Here is a 27144-nt window from a genome sequence, read left to right as displayed (position 1 = left end):
AGAGCTTCTAATTTCTCAGTTTTTATATTCTTTTGTTTGGTCTCTTCCCACATATTCTTATCTGCCATACCAGAATTTTTAATCCATACTCCTAAATAATTCATTTTATTATGCCCCCATAAATATGGATATTACAGAACCAGTTTTGCATGTGGGTACATAATTTATCACTATTTTTTTTCAAATATATTTTTATTGAATTTTTCAAACTTTTCAAACATACAAAGGAAAAAGTAAGTCATAGCGGGAAACAGTAAAGTATAGGTATATATGTAACAGTGCAAAAACTATGCATTTAGAACACAGCAGTTATCTTACAGGGAAGCTTACATATTAGAGACCAATATAAGCAGTAAAGACCCCCAATAACCCATTACAGTCAAAGTCTAGGGATACAAATGGAAAGCGGCTTGGAAGGAAGAATATATGACCGTCTTAAGAAGGAAGAAAAGCGGTAAGGAGGGTATAACCATAAAAAACAACTATTTACACCATGTACTTCTATTTATACCATATTTACAACATATTTACACCATGGATGCCAGAGGATAACAAAATATTTTGTAAAATCAAAAGTTAACGCGTGATGGTAACAATGTCTAATGGTTATAGGGCCAGAAATTATACTGATGGAGGTTTTCCTGGAATGTACTGTCAGAGACCCACATTTTGGAAGATTATTTAGTTTGGATTAGGTCAAAAAGTCTACACCAGTAATTCTGAAAATATTCTTTTTTTCTTTTTGTTATTATTGCATAACTTATGTGCAGACATATATTTGATTGCCATTGATGTAAAGTTTTCCCAAGCTATTGTTAAGGGATTGACCCAGTTCTTTGCTATAAAATATTTGAGAAGGGCACAGGCTGTAGCACAGATGTGGCGATGGATACCCTTAAGAGATTTAGGAATAATATTTAAAATCATAGTTTGCCAAGAGAATGTGTTTTTTTCATATCCCATTTTTTCTAACCGAGTTCTGAGAGAACACCAAAGTTTGTAAATATTCTTACAGCTCCAAAAGATGTTAAAGTATATCTACGTGTGGGAGGGAACAGAACGGACAGGTTAGGTTTTTAATTGTATCCGAATTTCAGTAAGACTGCTGGGGTATAGTAGGAATTGTTGTTTATCATAAGCAGAGTGTAAATTAGGTTTTTGAAGGGGGTTAAATTCAGGGTATTATTGATTGCTTCGCACTTTAGAAATTTGTCCTTGTATACCGTCCCAATATTTGGAAAATAGAAGTGAATGATTATACTTGATGCTTGACAGAAGTTTATAGGTGTTCAAAATCATTTTGTTCCATAGGGAGAGTGATTTAATGATAGATTGTGATACTGTAAATTTAAGGAGGTCATCAGAGTTTGAAAGATGCAAATTTTGTTCTTTAGTGTAGGCAAGATCTTGAACTTGTAGTCACCATCAGGTGCAAGAAAAGGAACAGCATATGGATTGAGTTTTAATGTAAGCACAAACACTCTCAGTTCCTATAGCACGACTTGCCCAGCACAAAAGGCACCAGTTGACACGTCAGGTGAATCCTCCAAAAGTTTATTACACAAAGGTTAAGCGCTTTCATCACACCGTGACTTCTTCAGAACACTACTACATGCACTCCAGACACTTTTATATGCTTAATACATCACATGACATGACACATTCAAACACCTGACATACTAATCTAATTATAAAAAATCCTTTAAAAGTGCTAAAAAACTCACTTATATTAACACACTTTAAAACATTCATGCATATTTACATTCATCCTATATATAATTGTAAATACACACTAGTATATAAAACTTATACATATTTCACAACTACTAATATGAACATTTTCATGATAAATGCATAAAACATTGTTTAAGGGACATCTCCTTTTAAACATATCAAACTCTTGTTGCCTACATTCACCCGGTATTGTCCAAAATTGGTTTGATAGATATATGGTCATTAATTCCCGGGTACTCAGAGGCATTGAGTCTGATTTGCCACCTAACCTCTCTATCGCCAACTTTCTTTTTTGTCTCTCCCCCCCTCACATTGTCATTAACATGTTCCAAAATTCCAAATTTAAACTTCAAACATTCTTTGTTGTCTTTCAAGTGCTTCCACAGGGCATTATTCTCATCTTTTTTCCTAATACTATAGTAGTGATCATAAATTCTATTACGTAGGCATCTAGTTGTCATGCCCACGTAAAAACATGGACAGTTGGTACACATAGCCAAATACACTAAGTTTTTTGTCCTACAATTCCCCCTACTGAAATTGATTTTAACTTTATTATAATTTTGTAGGGAATAGTGGGGGATGAGCCCTATTTTGTCTACAAGAATGGGTCTAACATGATGGTGGCAATCAGAGACATGCCTCCGAAGTACCCGGAATTAAATGACCATATATCTATCAAATAATTTTGGACTAACAACCGGTGAATGTAGGCAACAAGAGTTTGATATGTTTAAAAGGAGATGTCCCTTAAACAATGTTTTATGCATTTATCATGAAAATGTTCATATTAGTAGTTGTGAAATGTAAATATGCATGAATGTTTTAAAGTGTGTTAATATAGAGCACTTTTTATTTTTTTTTTATATAATTTATTCAGGGGTGTTTGAATGTGTCATGTCATGTGATGTATTATGCATAGCATATAAAAGTGTCTGGAGTGTAGTAGTGTTCTAAGAAGAAAGTCAGTGTGATGAAAGCAACCTAAGTGTGTGTAATAAACTTTGGATTCACCTGGTGGTGTCACTGGGTGCCTTTTTGCTGGGCAAATTAGTGCTATATAGGAACTGAGAGTGTTTGTGCTTACATTTTGTGGACTGTTCTATATATATATATATATATATATATATATATATATATATATATATATATATAGATTGATTTCAGGTTGGGTACCAAGTTTCAGCAGGGTCATAGAGGGCAAGGGCTATTTGAATTTTAGCTTAGACATTAATGATGTCGTAATATAAATAAAAATCTGGAGACTTAAACCGCCTTTGTTCTTTGGGCCATTTTTCTGAAAAAATAAGTCTTTTTAACTTAGAGAAGGAAAGGTTCCAGATAGGTGAGTGGGCAACCCCCCCTTAGTGCATTTGGTTAATTTTAATAGGCGTGATAAAGTTTTATTTATATACAGGGAACAGATAGCTCATTTAGGATTTTTACAGCTGGTTTGGGATTATAGATTTCAGTGAAGAAATATACAAGAGAGTTAATATCTTCATTGCTATATATGTTTTTTTCCCTTTGTATTTTATTTCATTTTTATAGTTTGGTCCCTCTTTGAGTGTTCTGTTTGGGCCCTAGTGTTCATTTGGGGGTTTGTTCCAAGTTCTGCAAGGTGAATATTTTGTAAGTGAACAAGGAAATTTTTTGTAACCATCATGGTAGTTTTTGTATCACATGTAGTTTCTTTTTCCAGTTCAGGAGAAGAATCATTTTGTAGTTGTCATTCAATCTATCTTTGCTCATTGTTTTCTCTGACTTTTTGTACAATTTCTTTCTCTTATTTTTATTTTTAACATAGTATTTGTATGAGTATTTACTCATTGACCCTTTGGCTGCTTGTAGCCCATTGGATATGGAAGGGGAAGGTGGTCAAGCAGGATTCTGCATCAAATCATTTCAGATAATCATACATTTCTTTTTTACATCACATCTTTTTTAAGAATGTTACTGTTTAGTGAAAAGTGGGACTACTACCATTGCAATTCAGGTGGTGAGTGGGAGTAATACAAAGTGAGACATTCGAGTGAATTAGGATACATCTAGCCACCAAAGGCAAACAATTTTGTTTGTTTGATAGATAATTTGAGACCAAGAAATAATAAATTCTGGAGAAGACTTTACCAGACAGCCGAATACTTAGACTTATTTAAGCTGTTGGTCAAAAATATTAAAAGGTCCAACTAAGTTGAAAGCTATTATCAAAACCTGAATCGATGCAGTTTACTTGGGGCCGTTTCCTGTTTTATTTGATTTATCATTATCAGGGGTCCATGAGTGCATTCCAGTCACCACCAATAATGAAAAGATAATTAGGAAATTGAATTATTAGATTATGTGTTTCATAGAAGAATAAGTGCTGGTTTGTACAAGGGCTATAAATAAAAGGTTTAAAAAAAGAGGGATTTTACCTGAGGGTATGAGGCAGAAGTAATAAACACCATCTACTATTCAGGTCAAATTTAAGGATTTAGCATTTCACCATTAGGAGGATTTTTTAATTATTATTACAGTGCCTTTGATATCAAGTTTAATCCAATTTTATTTTTTTTATCCCCATTGAACATTTGTCATATGGGTCTCCTGTAAAGGATCGTTTGGATTTATCTACGAAAATATCAGATTGCATAACTAGTTACTATTTATTGATTTCTTGAAGCCATCATACATAGATTCAATTCACACTAATCATAATTAGATTCCAAAGATATATGCTAGGCTAGGAGCTACTAAAAAAAGCCCCCTAGGGGATGATGCAATTAATAAACACATTTTTTTATATGTGACGTGCAAGTGCAATGCGGATAAGTAATGGTATTCTGGCATCCGTACCATACCATAAACCCGTGCCTAACCGCAATATAAAGAGTCATTTTTGAAAAAGTTTAAATAGATGCAAGTGATCTGTTTTTAAAATATTTTCCTTGGAAAGAATAATGCAAAGAACAGAGGCAAGGGAGACATAAACATCAATCAAATGGTCAAGTGCCAACAGAGCATTGGACACCTACACATGTCATGCCACTTCCAAAAAATATAAGGAATATATGTAACCATATGTACATGAGATGGACAGTTAAGTTGTTAGAGATGTTAGGTTAGGAGTTAAAGTCAATACCACCATAAGAACATAAGCGCACAGCATTTTTAGATTGACCTCAAATATTTCCATGCAAATAGGCAAGAGAGGAATAAGTAATATAGACAATAAAGAAACTAAGCGATTAGAACCACACAAATTTTAAACCAGAGCTATTAATAACCATTACAGCAGATAGTCATGCAGTTCTATTTATAGCAAGGCATAGCAGTAGATACCACCATAACCTAATACTATGCTTTAGAAGTCTCCTGTCTGGAGAAGGACAGTCAACTTGAATTAAGCTCTAACTAAGGCATACTGCTCTAAAAGGGAGGGGTTAATGAAGGAGTAATTATAACAAGAAAAATAATAGGTTATATGTCGTCAACAACAGAATAGCTCTGAGTAATGTATTATACATTTTTTACCTATCTGAATGTCTGGCGAGTTTACTAAATGACACACACACAAAATTACATAATAAGTTAAAAGAAGGAGGAGGAGCAAAACAAGAGCATTAATTGACAACCTAAGCAGATTATTGTGAACTGCATTTAGTGAAAATCCAATTAACTACATAACTCACATATCATCACTAACCAATAAAAATCACAGTTTAGCCAGCCTTTTAGCAAGAAAGCAAGTTTAACTTAAGCCCCGACTAATTAAACCAAGCACAAGCACTGGCATATCAAAGCTCACTAGCTCTGTAGAATATCCACTTTCAGGAATTAAAACATCACGATTCATGACATCATGACTGACTGAATCATGGTGAAAGTAGTCAAAAAAATTTGTATTACCATGCAACAAACAACAAATTTCAAACTTGAGAGACAGACATATTTTCAGTAAAGGTAGCACAGCTGTGAAGCAGACTAATGACCTTTTCTTTAAATATTTGACAATTGCATGAGCATTTTATTTTACTATTTATTCCTGGAGTTGCATCAGAAACACTTTTCACAATGAACACTTAAACACACACCCTAAATACTAAATAGGAAACTACATGAAGAAACTAAAAAGCATGTCTGCATGTATGGCACTGTAGTCTGTAGTTTAAACATATGAGCACAGATGGCAAGCTATATACATTTTTGATATGAAAGACTTCACATTAACATATATTTGTATTGCTAGAAAAAAACCCTATATTGTAATAAATTCATTACTTAAACATAATTTAGGGCTGCTGAATTACCTGACCCAGTCAATTCCCCTTCATAAATTATTACCCCATCCTGAAGTGTGTCCGTCCAGAAAGTGGATTTTAGATCCATTTTCCCTTCCCCAAGCTCTAATTAATGATATTAGCATTCCCAAAAATGCAGCTGCTCTTTACGACCTCCTCCAGCCTGATGCCATCTGGCTGGTGGTTTCTGTGCGCATTCTGGGTAATGGGAATATTGAAACTGCCACAAAGCTTAGAACACCCCTCATCTTGTGATCTTGGTAATGCTCTATGAGCTCTTAATGGAATCTTTTTTTAGCTAAGATTTTATTTTCAGTAATGTGTTCAAACATCTCAGTTAGTATGACTGGAAGTTGTAATTGGTCAAAACTTTCTGGAATCTGTTATTAGAATGTTGTTTTCTACCTACTGCGTTGAGTCTATTTTTTTAACAAGTCCATGAGAATAATTTTAGTTATTTGTATTTACCTTTGTTTGTTGTTGTATTTATTTTGAATGATAATCTGTCTTTTTTCTTGTCAATAATAAATAATTCTGGATGTAAATTGAATTCAGAGACAAATGAATTTAATTTTAATTTGGATATAAATATTTTAGGAAATCTAGCAGCAAAGGAGCTGCTTTGCTGTTTAAAGGTAGAAGAGAGAGAGAACAGACCAACCTTTAGACCTAGCAGCTCCTTTATTTGAATCCTGTGTATTTTTTATTATTCTACCACACTTAACTGTTACATCCTTTTTAGGTGACATTAGAGAAGATAGTTTGGTTTAGAAGTTATAGCCATCATGGATTCTTTGTTGTTAGCCATCACTGGGTGAATTAAAGTGTGTGTTTGAGCCACCACAGAGTGAAACAAAGAATTCTAAACAAGAAAAAGTTCCTAGAATTACTTACTGGTTGGTTGCTTCATCCAGTCACTAGAGGTAAGCCCTTGCAGAAAAATGACATTTTTTTTTTTAGACCACGAAATATTTATATAGGTCTTTTTCCATGAAGTGTGGTTTAGAAAATGCCTTTCCTGTTCAATTCGGTGCCAGATGCAGTTTTTTTTGAGCGGATAGATTTGGTTGATACAGGAGCAGCAGAAAGTGTGTGTTCAGTTTTGTGGCCCTCTCTGTATTGTCCTTTTCTGGTTTTATCAGGTATAAAAAATATCTACAAACACAGCCAGCTTTTCTTGACTACCATACCAATTATATCCTTGAATTTCCAAGTCCTTTATTTTCTTTGCCAATGGTTCCACATATAATGCAAATAAAGGGGAAAGAGGACACCACTGCCTGGATCCTCTGCTCAAGCAGAAACCAGAGAGGAACCCACCCACTTTAATTTTCATCTCTGATCCCTCATATATTCTTCTAATCAACCTCATAATTTTATCAGGGAATGCAAATGCTTCCACTTCCCTGCTCAAAGTCCAGCTTACTCCGTCAAATGCTTTCCCTGAATCACAACCGACAAACAGTGGTATTTTCTTAAATTCTGCTTCTGCACTGATTCTGTTTCTGTAATTGTTGTGAATGTTGCCTCCCCCTCCACAAAACACACACTCCATATGTCCAATTTTTTTGCATCACCACATAATGGCAAAACAAAATCAAAATTGTATAAAACCAACAAACATGTTTTATGACTTTTTATATTAATGTTTTATTCATGACTTTTTATATTGGTTTGTTTCACCTTTTGTGAGACTTTTGCTTTTTATATATATATATATATATATATATATATATTTATATATACATATATATATATATATATATATACTACACACACACACACACATATATACACACACACACACACTAGTATATGACACATAGGACATATTATTTGTGGGTTCGGGGTATATTATTGGATTAAATGCTTTCTAGTATGTTAATTTATGCTAGGATTTAATGTGATTGGGTTAAATTTATAGGCAGTACTATTTAAAATTTATAGCTTTAGTGTGTTTATTGAAGTTGCTTTAATTAGTAGCGTGAAGTCGGAAAACTGGCCCATTGTTAAAGATTTATTTTTTTTTACTGCAGCTGCTGTGGCGAGTCTCATCTGTGTTTTTAGAAATTTAGTATAATGGCAAAACACTTTATAATCATGATTTAGTGTTGAAATGAACCTGTATGAAGCTGGATCCGATGGAACCTGTATGGAAGCTTTAGGTATTACAGCTTACACTGCTTTCTTCCAGGTTGTTGGTACTTAAAATACTTAAAAACAAAAATCTTAAAGATCTTTGTCATTTTTTCCCTTTTAGCTTTCAATCCTCATACTTTCACAGTGTATTCCTATATTCTTCCTGTAGATTGGTTATACATCACCATATCTATCTTGCCTCCTATCCTGCAATTTAGCTTCATCTACCTCTAATCTTGGCATATTCAATTCTTCCACAAACAGATTTTTATTTTAGCTTATACAGACTTAGGATTTCATAGAATTTCAAATATGCTTAGATACTTCTAATACTTCTTGTGTCATCTTCCTTGTTACAGGCTCCCTAAGCTTTGGCATATTCAATTCTTCCACAAACATTTCCGTATTTCAACGCTTTATACAGACTTAGGATTTCATAGAATTTCAGAAATACTTCTAATACTTCTACAGGGTCTTGTGTCATCTTCCTTGTTACAGGCTCCCTAAGCTTGGTGACGGCCCTTTCTACTTTCCATTGCCTTAATCTTTCTGCTAAAAGTTTTTGTGCTCTAGTTATCAAAAAACAGATGCTTAATCTTCCTTAACTCATGCATATTTTCAAGGTAATCCCTTATTTTCCATTTAGCATTCTGCAGTTACTCCTCCTCTTGTTCTGTGAAACTCCCCCTATTCTGCGATACCTTAACATTTGTCAGTCCTCAAGATACCTTAACATTTGTCAGTCCTCAAGATAGTTGTTACTTCTTAGCCCTCTCTCCCTATTTCTAAACTCCACTTTAAATTTTATCCCATTTCCTAGCTACATTTTCAGAAGAAATGTTTACTTTCTCTTACAGTTCCTGAATATTTTCCAATACCCAGTCCTTAAATTACTCTAAACAAATAGGTTTTGAAGAAGTACCAGTGTCTCATTATCATCTTATTACCCTGTGATTTTAAATTATTGGCGCATATTCAGAAATAGTTATTAGGTGCATATCAAGACCTTCAATTAAATGCACATATTCCTGTGAAACGTAAACCGTCTAGTCTAGCCCAGTTTTTGTATCTGGGAGAATAACATGTAAATTCAATCCAAACATCTGGTAAATTCACATCTTCTATGCCAAATATTTTCAGAAATTTCTTCAAAAATCTACTCTACTTGGTTTTATTTTCCCTCCTGCCCCCCCCCCCCCACACACACAGATCTTCACTGTTGCAAATAAAATTCCAATCCACACCTATAAACAATATTCCTTGCTGAAATTCTTCACAGAATTTTGTCAAGCTTCATTAAAGCAGTTTTAGGTGGAATAATATACATGCCAGTGTAATCCTCCTCCCTTGCCAGTAGCCCTTTAGTACTACAAACCTACCATTATAATCCTCCTCCCTTGCCAGTAGCGCTTTAGTATTACATTATATATATACATATACATATATATACATACACACACACACTTCTTCGATCACAATTGGAGCTCCTCTTGCAATTAAAAGCACTCCTCTTTTCCTTTGTCCCAGATATCCTGCTGAACGACCATTCCAAAAACCTTTTTATCAAATTCACATGTTCAATTCCTTCCAAGCGAGTCTCCTGTAGCATAGCTATCTGCACGCTACATTTTTAACATAGTTCACTACTCCTTTTTGTACTTATCTGTGAAACAATTGACATTTAAAGACATTACAGAAAGCATCATTATATTAAACAGTTATTCCCACCTTTTATGTACAAGTTTTTTTTTTTGTTAAATGTTCCAGCAGTTGTGTCACATGTATACACTGCTTGGCTGGTTGATAGTGTTGTTTCTGGTCATATCCATTTGAGCCTGTCACATCTTCCAAAACTTTGTTTTATTGAAAGAAAAGAAAAAAACACAGACACACACACCAATACCCACTAAAACCTAATAGCTTGCACAAAACCATGAACATCTTCAAAACACTGAAGTTTTAACCTCCTAATAGGAACTAATGTTCCAAACTGACAGCCACACTCAGACTTCAATTAACCTAAAAGAAAGATTATCCATGCTACGACACACAGTGTAGCCTGTGCTTCTACTAGCTGCTGTCTGTTTAGTCTTGTCTTATAGCTCTCCCAGATAGTGTTCTCTGAAAGCATTCAAGTGTTTTCCTGTCTCCTAGTCATTTCTCTATCAGATTGTCCTCTGAAGACATGAGGACAAGATACAAAATTGCTAAGCATACATTTATTTGAAAAAAGCCTTGTAATATTCAATATTCCTTTTCATTTACTTGCTTTCTCAAACTTATTAGATCAAGCTATGGGCCTTAATCGAGTCATTCCCCTATGCAAGGATGAAGAAAAAGCACACATTCTTTTACCAAACTTATTTCTCCCTTCTCTCTTTCTTGTTGTTCAGTTTTAAGAAATGTAGGCACTGCAATGTAAAAAAAAAAAAAAACACGGAGCACCTGTTCACATTAATATTGCCATTACACTTAAAAAAAATAATTGGGAAAACTTTATATAGCATGCAAAGAAAAATCATCCACTATAAAAATAGTACCATTAAGAAAAAGTTTTACTGCCAGTTAACTTTCTTCCTCCCCCTTCCAAACACTAATGACAAATTTAAAGTGAAAACCATTATTGCTTTGTAATCCCACATTTGTCAATTTCCAAATTACTGGTTTTACTCCTATTCATCTCCATCTCCCAAATCCTGTTGCTGCTTCATTTCCAATGTACTCTTGATTCTTCTAGTCAACTCTTGTGCTTTTTAAGCTTCTCAAGCATTTTCCATTGAAATACTACAAAATGTTTCAATGGCACAGCCTCTCTGTGGTCTTTACTACCAGAAGAACAAGCAGCAGAATCTCCTTTCACAGCTCACTTTTTGTTGGATAAACTTTTGTATTTCCTCTTTAGCATGTACTTCAAAGAAAATGATTTTTGTCCCTCAAGGGAAAACTATCTTGAAGACAGCTGGGTACAACAGTTTGAATCTCATCCCTACTTTGACATTCACTGAATAGGGAATAAATTTACTCTTCTGCCTGGTGTACAATGAGTAGCCAAAAGTCTTGCACTTTTAGTACTTTGTTCTTCTACCACAGTTTTGTCAGAATCAACTCCTTCTGCTGGTAGGATTGCATATTTACTATTAAAGGTCTCTGTTGTTTTCTCATAGCCAGATTTTGGAGCTCACACACACACTGCCCTTTCAATTAACAACTCCTGCTGTGAATACCAGTTCAGTTGTTTATTTATGCTTTCATAAAATTAATGCAGTCTGGTTTATTTTAATCAGGTCTGTGTGCAGTTGTCTTATATTCTCTTCTAGGTTTCTGGAAGTCATGTCTGGAGCTTGCACTGCTTTTTGCTAAACAGCTGCAGTACTCTTCCTAGTTGGTATTTCTTACCTTTTGTACCAGATTTCCCTTCAGGTCCTCTATTTCTTTTTTCTGGCATCCAGGCAGTGCACTTAATAGGCCAGTTACTAAAATTTTCCCAGAAATATAAATCCACTGCCTTTCTCTGCAAAGTTTCTGTTTTCACGCTGGCAGAGCTAGAATTAAGCTGTTCCTGAATGTGAAGCCATCTTGGAAGTGACATAACCACAACTTTGGTTGTATACTCTGCATGTGCTCATTTACTGAGCGGGTACGACCACAACTTTGCTTAAATGCTGGGTATGTGCTAATCAAATAAAAATTATACAGGCAGTTCTGGCTGGAGTGTCACAAGGGAAGGTTTTGATTATACTTCCTCTATTTTTCTCTCAACTAACTTTAGTCTGGACCCCTGCCAAAGCAGTAATGCACTCCAGTTTTTAGCAGCTAGATGACAAAAGAAAACTCACTTTTTAAAACTGATAATGGAAAGCTCTGACATGCACAGGCAAGCACTGCCATGGAAAATGTTCTCACTGCATTCCCATTCCCACATTCAGTTCCTCAACCACCCCCCATATCATCACTAATTAACCAATCACTGCTCTCCATCCACTTCTGCACACAAAACCGCTCCCTCCCTAAAGGCATAACTGATTTCCACAAAACTCCTTTAACTAGCTTACTAGTTCTTACCTTTCTCTTAGCATCCTATTAACCTTAGCTCTTCACCATGATGTTTCATCCATAGCATATTGCTACCACCCCTAAACTATCTGACAACATAATGCATCAACACTACTCACCCTAGGATACTACCACAGTTATTACTAGCTCTGTCACTGCTCGCACTCTCAACCATACAATATATCATAACTGGCAATCAGCTACTTTAAACCAGTCTCTTCACACTTCCTCCTACCACTTTTATATAGCTTAAAGGAGTAAGTTAATAGTTATTTTTTAGCCTCAACAAGATGATATAGCTGAACTATTTTCTTGTCTCTCATTTCAGTCCCCCTATTAATCTCAATACTAGCTGATCTCAACACCATTGACCTCTGTGGCTTCTAATGATTAATCTCTGCACCATCTAGATAACAAAAACACTAATACAGTTTTTGTATCCTGATGAATGGCCCAAACAATATTACTTCCACAGGCTCACTCCAACACCTTAAATGACCACCTCCCCATTTTCTCTATCAGACAGCATATCACTACCCACAAGTTCCACTCATGCAATTCCATATGTAATCTGTCCACCCTCCATACACAGAAACATTAATCTCCAACTTAAAATCTGTCAAATGGAACTCTTTACATACGCTCCAACTTGATGAAGCAGTATCCATATTCAGCACCATTTTTCCCCAACAAACTGGGCTCCCATCAGAACCAAGAGTAAAGTTTAATCCTATGGTTATTGGGACACTAAATTTATTAATCAAAGGGACAGTTTAGTAAAACTGGAAACTGAAGAGAATGGAAGCTGACCTACTGAAATGTAAACAGTTGAGAAACTCTGCTAAAACCAAAATCAAATTAGACAAAATAACTCATTACACAAACCTATCAATTCATCTGTAAATTATTCGGGACCTCAGGTAATCAGCTCCTTCACCTTGGTCAGGCCACTCAGCTCTGTCTGTATAGAATCACTTTGTAAGCACTGCCAAATAATTAAACTTGTATTTCACAAAATTCCTTCAACCATCTCACTGAAAAACAACCCCCAATTCTTACCCATCCCCTAGACCTGCTCAATGCAAGCACGCACACTGTTTTCAGCCCATACCCACCTCCACTATCAAAAGGCATCCCCTCTAGTTTAAACGAATATGTCTCTTACCCCAGATAACCTATCAGCAAAATACATCAAGCTGGCAACTGACTTGATGACCTACTCACTCTTCATGCTAATCAATCAATTAAGGAAAGCCAAGTCCCAAAACAGTGGAAAAAAAAAAAGAAGTCTTGTACATTACATCTACATAAAGGCAGTAATTCCACAGAGCTCTCCATCCATCAGTCCTTTCCCATTTTGCCACCTCTTTCTGATCTAGAAGATGTATCCAAACCCAACTATTACTTTTGTCCTGACAGTAATCCCCCACGGATTATTTCCACATCACAGTACGCTCTCTGACCTTCTTAACTCTACCAGCTGCATCAACCAAAGTAGAAATTAAGGTAAAACTCATATCTGCAGTGCTCTTACACCTATCAAAGGCCTTCAGTACTGTATGCCACTGACTTCTGCTAAACAGCCTCTCTTCTTCATACATTAGGTCCAAGTCTATCAGCTGTCTTTCTGGTTTAACAGCTATCCCACTAGCAAGAAACAGGCAAGACATCTCCTCCTTGCTAACTCTACCAGCTGTCTTTCTGGTTTAACAGCTATCCCACTAGCAAGAAACAGGCAAGACATCTCCTCCTTGCTAACTCTAGCAGTTGGTGTCACTGAAGGCTCTATTCTGTTTATGAATACGTTGACAATTTGACCCAATCTCCCCAGTGCAAGTAAACATGCTACCATTATTCAGGATACAGATCACTCAACCCTAATCTGCACTGCAGAGAATCTAGAAAAAACTGCAGATAAACAAATAATCCCCACTATTTATTAAACATCAGCTCTATTACTTGTAACTGCACAAACAAATCCAAACTAGTCCTATTCATTTCCAAACAATTCTTTCAACAGAAGAATCTCTTTAGCATAACCTTTTCTAACTGTATCAAAATTGAACTACCCAAACAAAATGTCTAGACATCACAAATGACGACATTATGAAATTTGGCTCATCTAATGCAGAAAAAACAAAAAACATGATAAACTTGGTGCCCTCAATAGAATTAATCCCCACCTACATATAACAATAGAAAAACCTTTGCTCCAAATTATCTACTCCCAACCCTTCAATACAGCGCCCCCATTTTAATAAATCTGCAAGTCACCCAAGCCCATCTACTTCAGCAATCCTAACAAAATAAATCACTCTGGCACTATCCCAGACACCTTTAGTGACCATCTCCCTGCTTTCATTCATCACTCAGCTAACTCCACCCCATATCAACACCATTATTTTCCCCACTCGCAAACTTAATAACTTTAACCCCACAACTTTCTCAAATATTTTCAAAAAAAAAAAAAAAAATGAATTGGCAAATCCTAAATACCCTTTCCCTTGACAAAGCTTTAGAACATTCAACTCTGTCTTCCTAAATACTCAACTCCCTAGCCCCTCTAAGAAACAAAAGAATCAAAGCTAATACTGCTCCTTGGCTGTGCAAAGAAACAAAACAAATCATGCACCAGAGGGACAAATCCTGGAAGCTTTACCAGAAGAATAAAATGCCTATTACCTTGCTCTAATACACCCAACTCTGCAACAGTGTAAAAAAACTAAATCACCATGGACAAAAATCTACTACAATAAGCTTCAGTCCAACAATAATAAAAACCCTAAACAATTCTGGAAATCAGTTAATTCCCTTCTCCATCCAGGCTCCAGGAATAATCCCTGCCCTGACCAAAGTATAACTGACATTGGACTAAGCTCACACTTCAACTCATTCTTTACAGAATCCATAGCTAACCTAACCAAAACTTTCCCAAAACAATCCACATATCCCTCATTCTTCACCACCCAACAACCCTAATAACTTCCCCTCGTATTCCAGCCCAAACCACTCAACCAATATTATAAAAAGGCTCATATCCAAACTAAAGCCATGCTCCAATGCCCCTGACAAAATACCCTCCACCTTCCTCAAATGCGCTGCTGATGGTATTTCACTCCCAATCAGCATCTTAATAAATAGATAGATCCTTAAAAGAATCATATGTACCCAAACTCTGGCATTAAGCCTACATTCTTCCACTTCACAAAGGAGGCAAAAACACCAATATTTCTAATTTCCGCCCCATTGCCCTACTCTCTCCAATCTCCAAAATTCTAGAAAAATTTGTCCACCACCAACTTATGCCTTTCTTAACCCAGCACCACCTCCTTACACCCACCCAACATGGCTTCCTCCCTGGCAATAGCACCATAACTGCCCTACTCTCCTTCCTAGAAACAGTCAATCAAGCCCGAGATTCCAGACTCTTAGATCTCTCTAAAGCATTTGACACTATTTCCCACAACCACCTTCTCTATCATCTCTCCAACCTTCATCTCTGCTGCCTCCAACCTTCCTGAACTACTGACAAACTCAAACTGCATTTTCAACCACCGAGAACTGGATGCACCAAAACCACCTCTCTCTCAACTTAAATAAATAAAAAATACTACTTTCCCCTCCCTCCAGGGCTTTATCTTATGACGAAAATGCTTTCAAAGTCCTTAGCCAAACCAACTCAGCTATAGAAGTGGTCCCTTTTGCAAATCTTCTTGGTATTACCAAAGACGAACACCTTGGTATCCATATTCAACAAAACAAAGAAAACCCACCAAAAATGAGGTATGCTCTATAGGAATAACCTCTTTCTCTCCAACTCCACAAAGCATACCTTGGCAACTACCCATATTCTACCACCTTTACTATATGGAGCCCCTTTTCTAACAAATTTGACTTCTTCCATCACCTCCAAACTTGAAAATTGCTATAAAAAGATCTCTAAATTTGCAACTAAATCCAAAACCTCCACTCATCATTGCCTTACCCTACAATCTCTGAACTGGTTAGAACTTTCTAACCACCTACACACTTTCTACAACTAACCACTGCTCACAACTTAATATTTCACCCAGATAAATGCCCAGCCTTAACAAGCATCCTTCCCCTATACATCCCAAACAGATCTCGGAGATCTGAACACCAAAATTTAATTTCCATCCACAAACCCAAACGACCTGCTGGCCAGCTTCTCCTCTCTTTCTCACTAGGCAAGAAATGGAATTCTCTCCCCTCCTTCACTTAGGACTATACCAAAGTCTAGAAACCTTCAAAATCTAGCTTCTCATACCCAGAAATGTTCCTGCTTACACCCTACCTAAATTCAAGGGAATTCCCCAAAGAGTTCATACTCCTTGCTCCTAACCTCCCTCTAACTCTTATTTCTATTCCCCTACAACAGACCCAAGCTCTCAGTAACTGATTAAGCAATCTCTCACTTGATTCCATGTATATAAATGTAAATAGCAAATTAGTTCCATTGACTGCACATTACGTATATACCTTACTTAATTAGAATAACTGCATGTAAACTGTCTCCCCTCTACTGCTAGAACCTTAGATCTTTTATTATAAAGACAGTTGATCATGCTTGCTCTGAATGCAAACACCTGTAAACAGTGTTCTCTAATATCCGTTAACTGTGTCGTACGTATGCTGTACTTTTCATGCATTTGCATTTCCTTACTGTATGAATATTGTACATGTATTATACCTTTATAAATTATGTAACCCTTACTGTATTGATTATGGAACTTTTCTCTCCGGGCCTCCACTGAAAACGGGCACTTTCAGGCCCAGTGGACTTCCCGGTAATCAAACTGAAAATAAATAAATAAATGTAGCATAATTTGTTGATACTACGTACAACACACACTACTGGTTAGCTATACAACTCCGATGGACTGAATTTCAACATACCCTAACCTTCTCTAAAATCAGCCACTACACATAACCTAATCCACTAATCCACAAATCAGATAAAAGCCCTAGCAACAGCAACATAATTCTTTACTACTCTACCAACAGAAAACTTTGCTACACAGACAAACATTTAATCATCACAAAATCTAACCACGCTGGAACTGCCTCCTCCTACTCCTAAGTATCCAAAATCTGAAACTCCATAACACTTAAAGGTGGTTTGGGATTACCTAATTTGAAAGGGTATTAAGAGCTACACAGTTAAGGCTCTATTCATAACACAAGCAGAAAGCGATAATTCAAAAAGGAAAGGGATGATGAAACTGGGAGAAGCTCAAGAAACAATGAGAGAGTGGGATTGTGGATGTAGCAACTTAAGGAGAGTAAAATTAACCATACAGAATATATTCATAAAATAGCAGAAGTTATTCTAAGAATCAAGCCAACACAGAAATGGAGAAAGGAGATTCTGCCAATAGGGATGACTGCAAACAGGGGTACAGAGAACAGGCAAGATGGGGCTGGAATTTACAGGAGAAAACTGGCAAAGGAACCAAGGTATTGGGTGTGAATAATTAGACAGGGAAAGGTAACAAACAGCAAATGTTGGAAGTGTAATGGGGGGAAAAAAGGAGGTAATTGGGAAAATATTTTTTATGAGTGTAATTGACAGATTTTAAAATTTCCTGAAGACTACTCTGTTAGAAATACTCTGAGCAAATTGGTGTAATTAAGGAATGATTTGTTTTGAGCTGTCAGACTGTGTCTAGGAAATTCCAATTCTGTAAGACTTTACTGAGTTTAATTCTGGTGGCTGCCAAAAAAGGGGGCAAATTGCTAGAAAATGGAAATCAAAGTCTAACCCAACTATACTAGAACTAGTAAATTATAGTACAGAAATAAAAGAACTGGAAGTGGGTTCATTAGAAAAGGGAAGGAGGAAATTAAATAGAAAAAATATGAATTGTGGGAACAACGTGCAGAATAATGTGAGCTTTAAGGAAAGGCAGGAATTGAATGAGATAAGTAATATTTAAATTTTTTTTGTGCTTGAGCAGGTTAAAAAGGAGATGAGAGGTGGTTTTTGGGAAGAATGGCTCGAGTATAAAAGAATTATGGTGGCAAATACTGTTAGAAGCCACCAAGCTGCCTGGGCTAAATGAACATATTTCGTTATCCCCAGTTTTAAAGTTGAGAGCAGCTAAAATAAAGAATTAACTTGCACAGACATTACTTGAACATTAGATGGTGCTATTTTAATGTAAGCAGATCGCATTTAAATGAAATGCAAAAGAACATATTTTTAAATTAGGATTATTTATGGTGCTTTACTATTTACAATAATATATGCATTTATTTATTTGCAATGGAATACACAACTGTTTTTAAAGTGTTTTTATGTTCAAACAATGTTTTAACATGATTTAATATTATACTAAGTTCCTATGGAGTTCTTAATATACATGAGCCTTTTGTTTTATTGGTTTAGGTAAGATGCAAACAACATTATTGGTCAAATTGATTTTAATTAGTTTATTTAAACAGTAATTAGAGTTAATTAATCTGATGAAGTCTTTCCTTAGGTGTGGACGAAAACGCACTTGTTCAGTAAAGCGTTTATGTGGACTTTATGTTTTGGTAGTTGCAATAAAGACTTGTTTCCGTAGCTGGTGCGCTTTTTCCATTTGGTTGGATTTATAAGTAATATTTAACTGACTGGCTCTATAGATAAGGGATGTATAATATTTGCAAATGAAAATATGTCACAACGGTTTTAAGTATATAAATGTATGCCTAGGTCATGTGTGATAATAAAGAAAAGTTTTATTGAATTTAACATAAATATGTTTTGTCATAGGTTCATAGGTTTATACTAGGCTAACTGCCCTAGGGCATTTATAAGCCTAGCCCAAAGTTATGTGGCTTACGCCACCCCTTATGTTAGAAATACTGTGCCCATTAGTTTGTTTTGCCTCTGTCCAGTAGTGACACAGAGATGATTCCCGGGGTAAACCTACGATCTCCCATCCACCGGTCAAGATTTCTCTTGAACAGAGCCAGCGAGGTGCTCTGCCTCACATGGACCGGGATTTTATTCCACAGCATGGGGAGTCTTTGGGTGATAAATCTATCCCTCCAGCACGTCCTATTTATATCCATGCTAAGGTTTAAGTCTCTTGCTCTAGTGGTTTTGGTGGATTTGTTTTTTTGAGGTGGAGCATGTCCATTAATTCCGGGTTGGTCATGGCCTTGTATGTCAGGCACAGGTCACCTCTGAGCAGACGGTATGCAACTGAATAGAGTTGGAGCTTCAGTCTGGCAGCATATGACAGGTTTTGGAGTCCCTTTATCCTTTTGGTGAGGAACTTTTGGGGTCTCTCCAATTGCTGCAGGTGTCGGGTGAGATACATCCCGAATGGGGCATTGTACTCGATCATTGGTCTGATAAGTGAAGAATACAGGGGAACAATGACCTCACTTGATCTGGATGTGAATCCCTTCATGATCAGGTGGGCAATGTAGAAGGTCTTTCGAACCACTTTAGCAACGTGAGTGTCAAACGAGAGGCCATTGTCAACCTGGGTCCCCAGGTCCCTGATAACCCACAACCCACTAAGCACAGAAGAGGTTGTCACCTATATGGTAGCTTGGGGTTACCTTGTTTTTCCCCGAAGGGTATGACTATACACTTTTTTGCGTTTAACTTCAGGCCATGGCTCTGACACAAGCTATCAGTTTCCGTGAGACCCCTCTGAAGGATGTCTGCGTCCGATGTACTATCCACTATGGCACCCAGTTTGCAGTCATCCGAAAACTTTGTCAGCCATAGTCCTCCTATGTTTGCCTGTACTTCTGAGAAGTAGATGCCAAACAATAGGGGGCCAAGGACTGAGCCCTGTGGGACTCCACTTGTAACCAGCTTGGAGTCTGACATGGCTCCAGCAACTCTAACCCTGTGGGTTCCGTCCTTTAGCCAGTTTGCAACCCATCTTGTGACATATGGGTTTACATTTAAGCTGGTAAGTTTCTCTATAATACCAGAGTGGGGTATTGTGTCGAAAGCTTTTGCAAGGTCAAGGTAGGCTGTATGGACTGCCTTTCCCTCATCAATGGCCTTGGTGACTGTTTCGAAGAAGTCGACCAAGTTCAAAAGGCAAGATCTGCCCTTGACAAAGCCAAACTGGGTTGGGTCCAAGGTCTGCAAGTCCCCTATGTCCTTGTTTATGAGTTCCATTATGATCCTCTCCATAGCTTTGCAGACCAGGCTTGTTAAGCTTATGGGGCGGTAATTACCAGGGTCCGTAGAGGCACCACCTTTGTGGAGTGGGACCACAGTTGCCATACGCCACTCCTTGGGCACATATCCTGTGGTGAGGTTAAAATTAAACAGCTGCCTTATGTGCGGGTTTAGTTCTTCATTAAGTTCATGTAGCACACAGCCAGGGACCCCATCCAGTCCCATTGACGCTGTGTTTTTAGCTTTAGAGAGAGCAGCTTTCACCTGTGCATTTGAGATGTCTGGGAGGCTACACTCAGTTGGGATAGTTATCTCTCCTTTTGGGGGGGAGAGGAGGGTGAAGTTTGCGCTGAACCTGTCTGCCAGTATGTTGGCAATGTCTGTGGGTTCAGTGATTTTTGTATCATTTTGGACTAATTCTGAGCATATCTGGGAGTTTCCACCCAGGTTTCTGACATAGCTGAAGAAGGCCTTATGATTGTCTTTTGAATCTATGGCAATTTTTCTCTCAAAGTTGGCCTTGGATGATTTTATGAGGGATCGTAGTTTCTTGCTAGTGCTGATCAAATATGCCTTCCCTTTTTGGGATTTTGCTCCATCATGTAATAGCTTTCTCCTCTTATTGTAAAGTTTGTTTATGGCTGGGGTCCACCAGACTGGACGTTTGCCCTTGGTGGAAAGAGTCTTGGTTTTATTTGTGATTGCCTGATCCATGCAGTCCTGAAGGTGTTCACAGAAGGCATTTGTAAGGGCTTCCGCAGCTTGGGTTGTGGTTTCCATTGGCTCGGGTGCCTTGAAGGATACCACACCTGTCTTGAGTAGTGTGAAGTTTGCTTTAGAGAAGTTCTTCACTGTGGTCTTTTTTGTTTGGGGTGGGGGCGGGATGTGGATTTCTAGTGAGATTAGTTTATGATCTGATCTCACCAATGAGGGATATACTTCCTGTGTGGAGCATTTTGTCCCCATGTTCGTGATGATGAGATCTAGTACATTTTCTCCTCTTGTGGGGACGGTGACTAGTTGTTCCATGGCATTTTAATTTATGAACTCCAGGAACCTTTGGGCTAGAAAGTTTGGGCTTGAGTAATGTTCCCAGTCTATATTCGGGTAGTTGAAGTCACCCAATATGATGGTGTTTGGTGATACATTTATACCCTCCAGTGTCTTCAGGAAGGCTGTGTGGGTTTCCCGAGTTTGAGAGGGTGGCCTGTAGCATGCTACAAAATTGTAGAGCAGTTTTGCCTATGGTTAATTGCATCTGGATGGTTTCCGATGCTTCGTGCGTAGCCACCAACCTGGAGGTGTGGGTATCCTTGATGAATATGGATACACCCCCTCCTTTTGTGGTGTGGTCCGGGTTTTGGGGCCGGAACGCATGATACGAGATGAAACCTGATAGTGCCGGGGTGCTCTCAGGAGCCTTGAACCAGGTTTCAGTCACAGCACAGACAGACATCGATGTTCTCCATACTGAGAAGGGCCTCAAGTGCGTGCATTTTGAGATTTAGACTTCTGGCACAGAGCAGCATTACCCTTAGTTTCTTCACGTTTTTGTTTTCTAGGGTGGTAGGTTAAGAATTTGAGCCTTGCCTAAAAAAGGCACTATGGGGGTGGCAAGAGCCTTAGCCAATATCCGGAATCCCAGGGGTGACAGGTGCAAGCCGTCCCTTGCGAAGCAGCGTGGCTGGTCGAGCATGTCATCCCAGGCAAAAGGCACTGGATCCCCTTTGAATGACACCAGAAATTAAGCCAATTGTTAAAGCTGATCATCTTGTCACTATATTGTGGCATCATTCTTGGTGAAGGAAGGATACTGCTCAGGGTCAGGGTCATACCTGCCTGGGCTACATAATCAGAGAGCTCCTCTATGTCTCTTTTCATGTAGTCCAGGGAGGTACATCTCAGGTCGTTCACACCAGCATGGACAATGACTGTGTCATACTTGTACTTGCCTTGGTGTGACCTGAGTGCTTGTGTTATGTGGCGGATTCTAGCGCCCGATAGGCAGCTTACCATGACCCTCTCCTTGTTCAGCCTGGTGAGTGGGACGTCAGTGTGTCTGACTATGGAGTCACCTATGACAAGTATGTTTGGTGTTGTATTTGGCCTTAAGGGCAGTGACTGCTTTGCACACTGATTTTGTTGTTTATGTGTTGTTTGTGTGGTGTATTGAGTTTGCAGTTGTTTGGGTGTCTGCTTTGGAGGCCTCTGCTGTTTAGGTAAATTTTTACTCAGAGCCTCCAAGTATGTCTTAGTGTGTTTATGTGTTTGATTCAGTGGTGTGGTTGAGTTATGTGAGACTGGTATTGTGGTGTGTGTAGTTGCCTTCTCCTCCTGCCTGGTCTTGCCAGTCCTGAGTTGAGAGAGCTCAGCCTCCAGTCTGGCTAAATAACTGCATCTCTCACAAGTGTTAGTGTTACGTGGGAGGAGGAGAGGGTTGTCCGTGTACATGAGGCAACTGTAACATTGTCTCAGAATTCCCAGATTCACCAACTGGGCAGGAGAGGACGCCAGCATCTGACCCTTCGACATGCTAGAAAGAATTATGAGTTGGTAGGAGACAGAAAAGTAGTGGGCTTAGCAGGGAAGGGGGCACTCCTGGGGGGTTTTGCTAGTGAGAGATTTGTATAATATAGGAGTGCTTGACCTGCAAAGAGAATGCTTATAAGACAAGGGATATGCTTATAAGACAAGTGCTGAGCTTTTTGAGAAGAAAAAGCTATTTGGAACAAGTGCTGCACTTTTTAGTGAAGGTGTAAACTGTTTAAGTTCCTAACAGAGCAGTTCTAAGGGAAAAATTGAAGAACAGAATTTCTGGAGCCAGAAAGAGTTTAACCTTGTTTAACCGGCGCTGCCTGATGCTGCTCTAGTGGCAACTCCGTGCTAAATCGCGCTAAAGCACGTTAAAGCGTGCTTGATAGCAGGGGCTGGAAAGAAGCAGGAATAGACCCAAAACGGACAATAAAACTACAGTTTCAAGTCAGTAACCACCTCTACGGGGGGCAGGGAAGCTGCTCAATGTTATTCACTGCCACTGATCAGAGAGACCCTCCCTCAGCCCAAGCAAAAATGGCCTCACAGAAACTTTTAAACAGTTCAGGAACAGCAAGCCTGTAACTGAACCTTTTTAACTCTCAAAAAAGTGGGAAAAAAGCAAGATTTTTTTGTTTGTTTTTTTACAGAGATAGCAGAGGTTCACAAGTAAACTCAAGTTATAACAGTGCAGTAAATGACCCTACACAACAGTGCTAGGTCAAGGACAGAAAATATGCAAGTTTTAAGAAAAAAAACGATTTAAAATTAAGTGCAAACATAACCAAGTCTGTGAAAACAGGTATGTTCACACCAAACCCAAAGAGAAGGTACCTTGGAGCACTCTAGCTACTACAAAAAGGTACAGCATTCTTGAATAAGTAACAGTGATAAGGACACAGCACCCCTCCCATGCCAGGCAAAACTATACTTATGGCAGATTCTCTGTTTTCCTTGTAATCACAATATTCATTATTTTCTTTGTAATTGGAAGTTATAAGTCCCAGTGTCTCAAGATTATGAAAATGAGATGGGACTAAGATTCTGTTTGGTTATTATGTACATCAATGAGTTATTTTAAAGAGCCAAAATAAGGAAAATTACTTTTCATATCGGTACTGATGTTTCAAAGCAGCAATTATAATTAGTGATGTGCTAGTAGTTCACAAGCATTGCAGACACCAATACACTTAACTCCTCTTTTTTACATTTGCAGTCTCATCTCGGTGTGTCACATTCTACCAGCTTGTCATTTGTCACTCACAGCTAGAGTTTTTTTGCCATTGAAGTCATTCTGTACACATTGCTATTTTTAGGAAAAGCATCATGTCAAAGGCATAAAATGTTCATTATATTTTAAAGTCTTACATATATAGCTGCAAACTATTTACCTTAGTGAAATAAAAATATACATCACTAGTGTTCATAATTATGCAACAGTACACTTACGCAGTTTTGTTTTACTATTTAAACAAGTTATCAAATGGATTGAGTCACTTGGAGATGAAATTTTAGTTGATTAAATAAATACAAAAAAGTACATAAAATTATCAAAAACAAAAAATCTAAAATAACCAATAAAATTACAGCTATAATTAAAAGACAGTCATAACTACATAAAATATATACCTTTGTACCGAACTACATGCATATACATTTTCTAAAGCACAACTGCCTTCACGACAAATTTCGGCATCAGCTCCATATACGAAGCACAAGTCGAGACAATAAGCGAAATTAGTACACGGTTGGGGTAATGTTACCTGCCACTAAGATTCATTCACTAATCTTAGGTTTAACTATTACAGCCTCAACTTGCAACACTAATTCAACTGCATGTCATTTAACTACAAAGAGTTCACAAAGTCTAATCTTACCCAATTAGTGAATAAAACACGGTCACATATTAAGGGGTACTGTACTTACATCTTCTAGTGTGGGGCGAGGAGGGGGTTCAAACCCTTGGGGTTAGTGTATAGCTATGAAATCCCTGAATTTTAAGTAAACATCGTGCATACTCGTTTGCCCTTCCTACATTACAGCTTGGAGAGAAACCCTGAAATTACACAATGGTGGGACCTATTAAACACAACATTATACATAAAATAGCAAACAGTACAACAATCTACTTCAATAGTTAAATACACAATGCTAACGTATCCCCTTAACTACTATGAAGACAAACATTGACACACCACCACAGAACTCGACATATCAACAAAAACAGAAATACACCCAGAAATCAATAAATGTATGCGGTTAAATAAAACTATGCGAGAAAGCATAAATCTCACCTGCCTCCACTGCTAGAACTGCCATAGGTGAAGCCATTCCTAAACCACTGAAATATAAACCATAAAGAGAAACTCACACTCACTTCCTGACCGGCACACTATTTGGGGAAAGATATGAAACAAGTTGTAACCAATCAACATCTCCCACAATACATATTGTTCCATCCCCCGACTCGATCTCCAATCAGGAAACACGCAGCAACAAGAACACAGAAGGCGAAAATACGCATCGCTGTCATTTAACTATAGAAACGCAGTTGGGGTTTATTACAGTTAAACAAATAAGTGATAATGTGGTAGTTACGTGACGCGTTCGCAAGCAAAAGAAGTTAAGTGGTTTGTGTAGGATAATTCGACAAAATATGTTGCGAGGATGTAGACCCAGTGTTGCATGGATACACATTATTTAAATCAGTTTTAGCTTTGTCGGTGTGTAGTGTGCGATGTAGCTTCCTGTTTCCTTTGCTTCATTTCAATCGGTTTGCGTATTTGTATGTCTTTTAAGAACTATATTTAATGCTGCTGGCTCTTTTTGACAACTGGTGGAACTAGAATATGCAAAATGCTGTGGAATACTTACAGTGGGTATATGTTAAAATACTTTTTTTCTACACCACAGAAAACAAACTTCTACAAATGACATACAACCTTCACTCCTACTCAGCTATTCTGATATATCCCCTAGCCTGTACACACTCGATATATGCCTATATACCAAATTAAAACTGCTTCCTGTCCATAAACATATTCACAACCATGTTTCTATCTCCAGTCACTTAAAATACCCTTAGCTACCTGTCCAACCAAGCTAACATATTTCTTTGTTGAGATATCCACCCAATCCAGGCCCTGTGCCTATGAATGCCACCTCCCCGGACCCCACCAACTCACATAAGTCACTAAATATCGGAACAATCAGTCAGTATCGGAAACAAAATACCAGAACTCCATGTCTGGCTGTCCCAGAATAAACCAGACATATTAGCTGCAACTGAAACCTTAAGTAAAGAATTCAGAATTCCTCCAGGTTATGCCTGTCTGTGGGCTGATAGACCCCATAAAAAAAGGAGAAGGCATTGCTATAATTTTCCTCAATAATTTCACCATTGTCCCATACTCAAAACCTATTCCTTAATTTGCTACTGCCAAATTACTTATATCATTTCTCAAACTCAGCAATTATAAGTATCTCGGTACAATAGTCATATACATCCCCCAGGAAACAATATTCCCCTTTTAGAAGATATTCTCGCTTGGATATCAAACAATATTAACAATGAGACAATAATCCTAGACAATGTAAATACAAACTGGTTAGATTTCTCAGATCATTCTCCATCACCTAATATCAACCTTTTCAAATTTTCACAGCTGATAACAGATGTAACTAGACCAAACAAAAATAAAGGCAGTGCTCACTTCTAGACTGGATACTAATCTCTGACCCCAACAAAATTTCAATACCAGGAACACTCTCTTGCAGTATTAGTGACCACCTCCCAGCCTACATAATTCGTAAAATCAACATAATACCCTCTCAACACAAATTTAAACAAACAAGAAATCTAAGTAACTTTAATACTACAACTCTCAGTAAAACCCTTAGAACCATCAATTGGAATATTCTATACGTCCTGCCACTCGAAGCTGTAGAGTTCTTTAACTCCACATTCCTAACTACTTTAGGTTCATAGGTTGGTACTAGGCTATCATCCCTAGGGCCTATACAAGCCTAGCCATAACAATTCATTGAGGACATGCAGACTCCACACAACAAAATGCACCCCAGCCAAGAATTGAACCAGATAACCTCTAGCTGTGAGGCAACAATGCTAACTGCTGCACCACTGTGCCACTATCAACAAATTAGCCCCAGTAAGACAAAAACGAGTCAAAATCAAGCATTTCATTTGGCTTACTAGACCTACCAAGCAAGTTATGAATGCCATGG

At 37.7% G+C, this 27144-nt stretch overlaps 1 protein-coding gene across 1 annotated transcript in view; it reads right to left on the bottom strand.

The window, feature by feature from the left end:
* PIGS (phosphatidylinositol glycan anchor biosynthesis class S) overlaps positions 1–25327 on the bottom strand; it is a gene marked incomplete in the record, with an annotated part of 953935 nt that extends 928608 nt beyond the window's left edge. Inside the window, 1 exon segment of the mRNA XM_044054396.1 lies at positions 25194–25327. Within this exon segment, the coding sequence (XP_043910331.1) occupies positions 25194–25230 (37 nt within the window).
* Between the last annotated feature and the right edge of the window lie 1817 nt (positions 25328–27144).

Source organism: Protopterus annectens, chromosome 13.part0, assembly GCF_019279795.1.
Source record: "Protopterus annectens isolate FY-2018-M chromosome 13.part0, PAN1.0, whole genome shotgun sequence".
Classification (NCBI taxonomy): Eukaryota; Metazoa; Chordata; order Ceratodontiformes; family Protopteridae; genus Protopterus; species Protopterus annectens.
Note: the sequence above shows the minus strand (reverse complement) of the source record. Positions and strands in the feature narration are given on the sequence as shown.